At 38.4% G+C, this 10,741-nt stretch overlaps 1 protein-coding gene and 1 long non-coding RNA gene across 2 annotated transcripts; both read left to right on the top strand.

The window, feature by feature from the left end:
- Positions 1 to 193: 193 nt before the first annotated feature.
- On the top strand, positions 194 to 8,996 carry LOC109486978 (fibrillin-1-like; the record flags this gene model as incomplete). The annotated part of the gene is made up of 16 exons (XM_019790898.1): positions 194 to 319; positions 729 to 851; positions 1,122 to 1,241; positions 1,771 to 2,016; positions 2,433 to 2,561; positions 2,999 to 3,121; positions 3,677 to 3,805; positions 4,540 to 4,662; positions 5,024 to 5,140; positions 5,399 to 5,518; positions 5,844 to 5,969; positions 6,250 to 6,375; positions 6,836 to 6,964; positions 7,353 to 7,477; positions 7,744 to 7,866; positions 8,826 to 8,996. Coding segments are annotated over 16 exons (2,156 nt in total), but the record flags the coding sequence as incomplete, so codon positions are not given.
- A 378-nt stretch (positions 8,997 to 9,374) lies between these two features.
- LOC109486979 lies at positions 9,375 to 10,443 on the top strand. The gene is made up of 3 exons (XR_002141226.1): positions 9,375 to 9,494; positions 9,863 to 9,985; positions 10,342 to 10,443. It is a non-coding gene; the product is annotated as an uncharacterized LOC109486979 (long non-coding RNA).
- Positions 10,444 to 10,741: the final 298 nt, after the last annotated feature.

Below are 10,741 nucleotides of genomic sequence, written 5' to 3' on the forward strand. Positions count from 1 at the left end.
GTACAATGCGGTGCCAATGATTTTTTTCATAATTGGCACCTGATGAAATTAAAGAAGGTATAGTCTTTGTTCTCAAAATGTTAACCACACTGACCAGTTTCCATTCCAGAAAATATGTGAAGGGGCTGTTGAAAGTTCAATTTGATGCTGTTTGCATAATTGTGTCTTGTTAATGTTGTCTTTCCTTTGGCAGATGTGAATGAGTGCGTGCAGGGACAGTTATGTGAACAGCCCCATAACTGTGAGAACACCCGGGGTAGCTACACATGTGGCTGTGATCCTGGGTACACACTGGACAGCAATGGCCTCAACTGTACTGGTAAGTCACATACTTGTATCATAATTACATTACAATACGTCAATCAAAATCCTTTTTTCCTGCATACATGTATCTGTAGTTTGGTAGTATTATTACAGTCTATGCAGCAAATCAAAACTTACAATGTAGGTGTACATACTGGTAAATGAATGATTATATAAACCCAGTACATGGACCAGTGCAAGTAGACATCAGAAATACCTGCACAGCTCCAGTTTTACCTGGCTGAAACCTGTATAAGGTATTCTTTCAAGCCCTGAAATGTATTAGAGCAATGTTATAATTGTAGTCTACCAAACTATAAAAGAGATCTTTGCAACAGAACTTTGTTGCAGCGTAACTGTCATCTAGTCCTAATTTTGTCAGGGAGCAATACTACGTAAAATTGTGTCTCCTTTTTTCTCTCTAGATATTGACGAGTGCAACCTGGACACAGATGACTGTGCAGATGAGGCAACATGTACCAACACAGAGGGCGGCTTCACTTGTACCTGTAATACTGGGTATACTGGCAATGGTACCCACTGTGCAGGTGATCTACCTTATACCCGGTACCTTTTTTGTAAAACATTTACTCCCATGCAAAGCATATTATATAAATAATTTCATCAGTTTGGCAAGAAGCTGTATTAAGACTGAAACATTGGAAGTGAAAACCCCTTGTTGCTGAATATACACATTTTCCCCCAAAGTAAAAAATCTTTTCCATGTAAACCTTAAATGAGAGCTAAATTGCATTATGTCTAAGCATAATAATTGTATACATCATTATTACTAATTCCTTTACTATCCTTTGTTTCAGATGTTGATGAATGTACGCTGAGTGCCTCCTGTGATAGCAATGCAGTATGCAACAACACTATCGGATCCTACACATGTGCATGCAAGACTGGCTATGAAGGTAGTGGGCGCCAATGTGAGGGTAAGTTGTATTTGTTGCCTTCGTCAGAAGGGTATGATTTCGGTTTGAGCCTAGTTGAGTAGGAGTATCGACATGTAGGTTGTGTGTTGATCTAAATGTGTTTTACAGATTGCGCCTGTACACAACTGCATAAGCAAGTAAGGGGCTCAAATGGTGGGGTATTCCCAAAGCAGCTCTGGAGTTACCGGACAAGACTACACCACCATAACATAATAACTTAAAAGGTTAAAAATAAAAACAGTATTTTTTTACATGGCGAAGACATGTGTTCCTCGAACTCTATTCGGTTAATGATATCCTTCCAAAACTGAAAGGTCTTTAAAAAAATCTTAGTAGAAATTAAGACTAAGTTGGACTGATTTTGTAGTACTTCTATCATGTAACCAATTTGTTATTATATTTTGTCTGACCCTGACCTTATCCCTCATAACGTCAATGTAAAGTAGGCAGCAGGCCCATTTCAGTATTACATGAATAAACAAAAATCGTAACAAAGTGTCTCTACTTTGTTCATCTTCTCCCATGGCAGACAGAGATGAGTGTGTGGACCCTGACACCTGCCACACAAATGCACGGTGTACCAACTCCATCGGCTCCTACAGCTGCAGCTGTAACCCTGGTTACCGTGGTGACGGGACAGTCTGCACCAATGTGGATGAGTGTGCAGAGTTACTGGACAACTGCCGTCGGGGGCTGGGGATCTGTACAGACAACCCTGGGTCATACAGCTGCGCGTGTAGGGATGGATATGTGGGGGATGGGATCACGTGCCAAGGTTTGTTACGTTTTTGGTGTTGCAAAACTATTCTTGAAAGTACACCTGATGAATGAAAAAGAAGAAAATTGTATGTTACATAAACTTGTGATACAGAGCAGAGTAGCTTCCAGTCTATACCCTGAAGACTTGTTGGTGAACAGTTTACTATAATAAGTGCTCGGTATATAAACCTGACAGGCTTTGAGTAGCAGGTAGCTGTTGGTGTGGAAAGCTGTTTTTTGCATAGAAATAGTACAACATGTGTCTGTCACTTGCCAAAGACATTTCTTCTACGAAATGTGGATGTTGTTATGATAGAAAATTACTGTATGTGGAGAACACTTGGTAAGACTAGTAAAGAGTAACAAAGGCATGATGTTTTTGTAATACTAATACAGTATTTAGATTAATCTTATTTCATGTTAACTCTTCAGATCTTGACGAGTGTTCGGATGATGCTCTGAACAGCTGCACCGAGAACGCGGATTGCACCAATACGGAGGGCTCTTATAACTGTCTGTGTACTGAAGGGTATGAAGGGAACGGTACAGTCAGTTGCACAGGTCAGTTGGGTGGTGATTCAATTCCCTTGTCAAATATTGGTAAGCATGGCAATTTGCGATACTGGTATTCTGCGCAGTAGTGGCATCGTATGGCCAAAGGGTTAGAATAGTGGGCACGAGATCGAGAGGTAACGGGTTCCATTCCTGCCAAGTGAACAATGGGAGGACATTGTGTCCTTGACAAAGGAATTTTTCTCACTTTACTTAGGTGGAGAAAGGGCTACAGTTGTACCTGACTTTGGTTGGGGAGGTAAAAGGCAGTGGAAGGAGAGGGATGGGCTCCACCTTTCAATACCGTGCCCTATAGACACAGTGGATTAACTACCTACATGTACAGCTGCAAAAACAGGACTATTGTTATGGGACTGTAATATAGTGTCTCACTAATAGTCCACTGGTTCAATAATAGAAAACTTTCTTTCAACTGTCTCATGCAGATGTGAACGAGTGTACAAGGGCTGTAGATAACTGTGCAGAAAATGCAACTTGCACCAACACCCCAGGATCTTACACTTGTAGGTGTGACCAAGGATTTGCTGGAAACGGGATACAGTGTGAAGGTAATAATAAACAGTTACATTTCTCTCGATAGATAAAAAAAGGTCGGAAAAATAGATTGCATCTTTCTTTTGGAAAGGAAGTGGTTGACCAATTATTATTCCCTTAACAAGATTCTTGGGTAGAAACATATTAGGCATTCTATATATTAACATTTAGTCTTACTAGTGATCACCTTGTAGGATTGCCATTAAACTAGAAAATGTATGGTCAAAGGAATGTATGATTTGGTAGACAACAGGAATAAGGAATCAATGATATACAACTTTCAACTTTCAACTTTATTTGTTTAACCAGGTATCACACTCAGGCCACTCTGGCCTGTTTTTCAGGAAATCCTGGTACAAAAGCACAGACAAACACCTAACAGTTAAACAGATTCACATACCTGCCATTTTAATTTTGCGTAAGTTGTCTGTGCGTAATATAAGCATATTAAATGAAAGTCCATCATTCTGTGTTATACATGTGTATGGAGCCAGAATGTATCAACTTAATGTTTGATTTTTTTATAACTGAAATTTTAAGTTGATGAATGGAATATCTTGTTACTGCAGATGTCGATGAATGTCTAAGGGGTGAAGATGACTGTGACATTGACACAAAGGCCGTCTGTACAAACCTGATTGGAAGCTTCAGTTGTGCATGCTACAATGGGTACCAAGGGGATGGTAGGCACTGCACAGGTAGGGACACACCAAGTTTTTGATTAAAAGCTATTTTCTGAAACAGTAGGTGGCTCTTTTATTGTACCAATGGGATCTTAGTCTTACTTCAATACATCAATTTGTAAAGGTGCCCAATGCAGTTTTAGGGCTTGAAGACATATTTTTCAAATGTTTAAGGCTGATTTTAGGGGTACCACCCAGAAAATAAAGTCACATATCTTGGAACCTGTTTCTGCACAGTTTTAAACACCTGAATTATGACGAATGTATGCAAATGTGCTTATTTGGGGCAGTATGTGTCGATATCATACAGATTTTCTTATTCAGAATATTCCAGTTTTGCCGCCCAGAAATTGCATTGGATGCCTGTAACAAGTATTGTGGGCTGTGTCCTTGGTGCTGAAACATTGGTTAAATGTTGTGCAATCATCGGAAAGTTCCTTTTTTGCCAACAAAAACAGTTGTATTTAGTTTAAAGTCTCTGCTTGTAAATGGCATGTCTGTAAGAAAACACATACAGGTAAGTGAAGTCTGATGATGATTTAAAGTTTGATAGTATTTGTACCTGTTGAGAATATTCCATTTTTTTGCCCTGAAACTGTTTATTATTTCCCGAAAAAGCAGATACTATGTAATTCCTCTACTGTAAATATAGGGGTCTAAAGGATTTTAGGAAAAATGCAAATTTTAAAATGAACGTTGTCAGAAAAATGCTACATTACAATTTGATTATCTTACCGTTTCATCTACAGATATAGATGAGTGCCTGACTGTCAATGGCAATTGCGCTGCCAACTGCAACAACACAGAGGGAAGTTATTTCTGTACCTGTGGGAGTGGATACAGGCTGGCTGTAGATGGTTTCAACTGTGATGGTAAAAGCATTGAATTTCATTAAACTTTGTAGTCTTCACTGTTCAAGGAACAAACACAATGGATAAGTGGCCACCCTAGCGAGTTTGCAAACTTGTAGACAGCTGCACTATAGTGCCACATACTATTGTTGATCCCACAAGTTATGCTCAAATATTTTGACATGTTTTTCATAAAGACAAATCAAATATACATTTCGTTGGGCTTCTGGATGAAGGTTACTAATATCTAAAATACAAAATGACAGTGAAAGGACATACAACGGGTGAACATTATGTCAGCTTAATGTAAAATTGCAAGTGCATGTAGGTAGTGACTTTTTGCAAGTTGACAATTCTGATCCTGCCAAATCTATTGCTATAGATGTCAATGAATGTGTGGAACAACTGGATGACTGTGAACAAGTCTGCACCAACACAGACGGTGGATTCAACTGCTCCTGCGCTCCTGGATTCACTCAAGTTGGCGACTCCTGTCGAGGTCAGAAGCATACTATTTCTCTGAAACTTCCTTAAAGACGAAACAAAAATTGGGATGTTAATGTAACGTTAACTAGAATTAGTATTATCTGAAAATTTTGTGTGGTTATCTAAAATCACATTTTCAGTAAGTTTATTTAGATGATTGTCCATTCATATCATCCCAATAGACAGTACAGTAGGGCCAAGATACTACACCCTACACCACTGTGTTTTGTCCATATAATGTGATTATAACCTGCACATTTGCACATTTCAGCTTCTGAAAACTGCACCAGGACTGTTTGCACAAATGCAGATTGCTTTGTGCAGAATGGGACTGAGAGGTGCCTGTGCTTTTCTGGCTACAACGTCACCAACAATGCTACAGTTTGCACTGGTAAGCAGGGTGATAGCTTTTCAGCACCAAGGAGAGTATCCCATCTTTGTAATGCTAAAGGTTATGTAGAATAAGAATTGGAGCAATGTTTAGTGTTTATTCTTGCACAAAACAAGCAAATCAGCAAGTGTCATGAGCGTAGAGGTGCGTTGTAATATATATATATTTTGTTTGTACATTTAGACATCGTGATACGTTTCAAATGATGTGACATAGAAAATTTGTTTTACTTGTGTTATTTTTTCTATGTTATCTACGCTGAATAATATAGGTGCACGGAAGTGATACAGATGTGTATAAAATTATGTACTTTTTATTACTTTAGACATCGATGAATGTTCAAGTGTCACCCTGAATGCCTGTGACCAGTTGTGCAACAACACAGACGGAGGTTACACGTGTGGTTGCAGAAGTGGCTACATGCTTGGTGCTGATGGTCGAACATGTACTGGTAAGTACTTACATGGTAACATTCCCCAATATGCAAACAACATTCCCCAATTTGCAAACAACATTCCCCAATATGCAAATGACAACAACTGAAATGATATTTTTTACTTGTATGCAATGTTTTTCAAAAGGTTTTTCTATTGGGGAAAGGTTTCTCACTCTAGCTTTCTTTTCTCGGTTGGACTGTATGAATTGAATCACTGGCATGATACATACAGATGATCCTATTTTTGTATGTTTTATTACCAGTTCAGCAGTAATTTCTTTTTGACATTTGGCAGATGTTGACGAGTGTGCAGACAATAGTCTGAATGACTGTGACCCCAACGCCCTATGCAACAACAACGATGGAGGATTCACCTGTAGCTGCAGGCAGGGCTATACTGGCAATGGAACATTCTGCGAAGGTATGTAAACATTTCCAAAGCATTATAGGTACAAGCCCAAAATACATTTACCTAGCACTTGGCTTAGGGTTAGGGTTAGGTGTGCCGAAAGCTAGTTCTTTGTAGCAACAAGAACCACATTGGCAGCCTAGAAGCTCCTGTCTTGCATAGCCTTCTTCTTTATTGCAAGTTCATGGCCAGGGCTATGTTATTGCAAACTGACTAGGACAATAATGGAAGAATGGTATGAAATCATGTGCTAACATTAAATTCTACTTCTACTCATCTAAGTGCCTACTGTGTATGTTCCACCCAGTTGGTTTGAAATTGCAAGCATCAGGTCTTGATGATATCTGTGTTCAAAGATGATTTCAAAGTTTGTTAAGTATTGATATTGTTCAAAGATGATTTCAAAGTTTGTTAAGTATTGATATTGTTCAAAGATGATTTCAAAGTTTGTCATGTATTGATGTCCTCCCAGACATCGATGAGTGCACATTTGGCAGTCAGACACAGAACTGCAGTGAGGATGCCCGGTGTGTCAACTTCGACGGCGGGTTCAACTGCACCTGTCAGGACGGGTATACTGGAGATGGCTTCTTCTGTGCCGGTAAGGTCTTCTCTGCCTTCTTCCTTCATTTCTAAGGACTAAGGAAGCATTATTTATACTCACTCATGTTCAAAGCTTAGATTTTTCAAGAAGCATACACACAACTAGACATATCATTCTATAATATATATACATTGTAGATATGACGTTCTGTCTGGCAAAAATAGATAATAGAAACTGATAGATAGCTACACATAAACATCAACTGTTTTCTGCAAACACTTCACACATTCTATTTTGAAACAGTATAGTTTAAAGTTCACTTAGTGAACTCCAACAGATATATTACATGAGATATGACATTCTGCTATAAAAGGCAGATAATGTCAACTGTTGAGTTTTCCCCAAACCTTTCAAAATTTTTTATGTTTGGTGTTGTTTTCCATAGATGTGGATGAGTGTTCCGATGGTTTCTTCAAACTGCCATTGAGCAAGCAATATGTACAAATGTCATCGGCAGCTTTGAATGTACCTGCAAACCTGGGTACAACGGCACTGGAACAGTATGTGAAGGTACATGAAATACATTGTACATTATTTAAACTTTTCCCCAATTCACAAATGCATGACACTTCCAGTACCATACTACAGTCACCTTTATAAGAACATAATTTTGAAATATATGTATTTATGATGCATTAGCATGGATAATTTTAACAGCTAGCATCAAAATTAATTTGGATCATGAAAGAATTCCTGAAATTATTTCCTTAACTTACTAACATGATCAAGAGTTTTGTTTCAATGACTGTGTATTTGTGGTTTCTTTCTTGTATCAGACATCGATGAATGTAGAAATGGAACGAGCCAGTGTGATGGGAATGCAACTTGCACCAACAACGTTGGATCCTACACCTGTACATGTAATGATGGTTACACTGGTACAGGGAGAGCATGTACAGGTAAGTGATGTCCTCGTCTACAATGTTTTATGTATGATATTTTTTTATTTGAAGCAACTGAAGATATACACTTTACAGTTCAAGATACATTATTGTTCAGTCACATTAAAAAAAAGAATGTATGTTTTGAATAGTTTGTGACAAAATTGTTGAAACACAGCTATATGCAATGCAAACAAAGTATGCTGGCATGTCTAGCTTCTTTGAATAATTACTGGCAATTGGATTCATCTGTTATCTCTAAACTAACCATGGTTATGAAACATATGAAACTTTTTGTCCCCATTGACGAAAGATGTAACAGAAAAGTGGTAATTGAAAGAAATAATCGTTGAATGCTATTGTGTCCGTTTCCGTTGAATTTGGAAATGTTAAATAAGACACTTTGCTCCCAGATGTGGATGAGTGTTTAAGTGGACAAGATGACTGTCATGAAGAGGCATCATGCAGCAACACAGAGGGCAGCTATGCATGTACCTGCAATGATGGTTATGTTGGCAATGGGACGTACTGCGAAGGTAGGCCGGGGCTTGTACAATGTATTTCTCATGCATTAGAAAGTTTCTGAAGATAACATAAACTCAGCCACATGCTTCTGATTTGTTGCAAATAGCAGCAACTCCACACTTTTCATCAAATCTTCCAAAGTTTTATATGGCTGAAAAAATATGTAGAGTATGGATTCAAATTGCAACTTAACTACCACTAAAATACAACAAAATTATGATGTTACACGTTTTACCACTCCCGAAAGATTAATTAGCCATCCATGTTTGCAAACGATAGCACATACAGAAAAGCCTTTCGTTGGCAAAAAATCCTAATGACACTGATGCTAATGACTCCCTTTGCTTACCCTTTATCGATCAGATAAAGATGAGTGTACACAAGGCACAGACACCTGCACAGAAAACTCTGTGTGTACGAACACCATTGGTTCCTTCACTTGTCCCTGTAAGTCTGGTTACTTCGGGAGTGACTGTGTGGATGTTCTTGAGTGTGAGGGCGATATTGACAACTGTGACGACAACGCAGACTGTACGAACACACCTGGCTCCTTCAACTGCACCTGTCATTCGGGTTACCATGGAAATGGAACTGTCTGTACAGGTGAGACAAGTTTTCAATAGTAATGATACAACATTTGCTGGGAACACCTGCTCGGTCTTGAAAACAATATTGAACGTTCTAAGTAACAGTTGATACGATTCAAGTATGGAATGGATTGTAGGCATTTAACTGGTGTGTTTATGGTTAACTATTGTGCCGGATATCTTCAAACAGGTTTAAATGTATCAACGTCATAAGGTTACAGTGTTCGAAATACCTGTCTGCAGTCTGGAATCTGCAGATAGATTTTCAAGATTGCTGAAGAAAAATTTGTACAATCTGCAATTTTGCAGAAGGAAAAATAGGCTCCAGATTCAATAGTTTTCAAGTTAACAAACTAGAACTCTCTGGCCCCAAGGACAGACAACACTTAAGCTCCTATTTTGTTTTTTCAGATATTAATGAATGTGAAAGCGGAATTCATCAGTGTGATGGAAATGCAAATTGCACCAACACTGCTGGCTCCTACACCTGCACATGTAATGATGGTTATGAAGGTACAGGGAGAAGCTGTGCAGGTAAGCAATCCTTACATCATTCTGAAATCATGACTGATTCTTTTGTATAATACATATTGTAGTCACACATATTCTCTGCGCATTGGTCAGACGTTTATAATGCATTTCTTTCTAGACCCTCTCCTCATATGTAAAGAAAGTAACATCAACAAAAACAAGGTGGCAACATATAAAAAAAATTTAACATCACGATCCGGTCAAGTAAAACGAGCCTTGTTATATATAGTTGATATCTATCTATGATTTGCAGAGGATTCTTGACGATATTACACATATGACTTGACGATATGTAAGTCTATTACAGACACAGCTATTGTCAAATGAACATGACATGGATCTTAATTACTAAATTGCTTGCCTTTCCTCAGATGTAGATGAGTGTGCGACCAACACTGACAACTGTGATGACAATGCTAACTGTACGAACACCCTGGGCTCCTTCAGTTGTACCTGTCATAGTGGCTACATTGGAAATGGCATAGTTTGTACAGGTGAGACAAGTTCAGGCTTACACAATGTAAAGCTTATGTGGTGAAGAGAATTTCCATATCGTGCAGGATTTGTGTCTTATCTTGGATATGTTTATCTACTTAATATTAATTTTGTATCAGATTCTCTAATTTACGTCAGAGTCTCTGTGCTTTTGTGGGTCAGCATCACCAGCTAAGTCAGTCTGCACTGACCCAAGTATCATTTCCAATTGATACAAAATAACACATACACAAAATTTAATACAATTTCCAAATTATGTAACCTTTCATATACAGCACAGATTATAAAATCTTGGCGAAGATAGATAATCACAAAATGGAACAGAATATTAAATAGATTTTTTCATAATACATAGCAATTGCAGTGACAACAGAAAGCACAACAACCCCAATGTCACCAACAGAAAACACAACAACTCCAGTGTCACCAACAGGAAGAACAACTTCAATGTCACCAACAGAAAGAACAACTCCAATGTCACCAACAGAAAATACAACAACCTCAATGTCACCAACAGAAAGAACAACTCCAATGTCACCAACAGAAAATACAACAACCTCAATGTCACCAACAGAAAACACAACAACCCCAATGTCACCAACAGAAAACACAACAACTCCAATGTCACCAACAGAAAACACAACTCCAATGTCACCAACAGAAAGAACAACTCCAATGTCACCAACAGAAAACACAACAACCCAAATGTCACCAACAGAAAATACAACAACCCCAACGACTCCAACAGAAAACAC

This window comes from Branchiostoma belcheri, unplaced genomic scaffold, assembly GCF_001625305.1.
Source record: "Branchiostoma belcheri isolate BF01 breed outbred unplaced genomic scaffold, Haploidv18h27 scaffold840, whole genome shotgun sequence".
NCBI classification, from domain to species: Eukaryota; Metazoa; Chordata; class Leptocardii; order Amphioxiformes; family Branchiostomatidae; genus Branchiostoma; species Branchiostoma belcheri.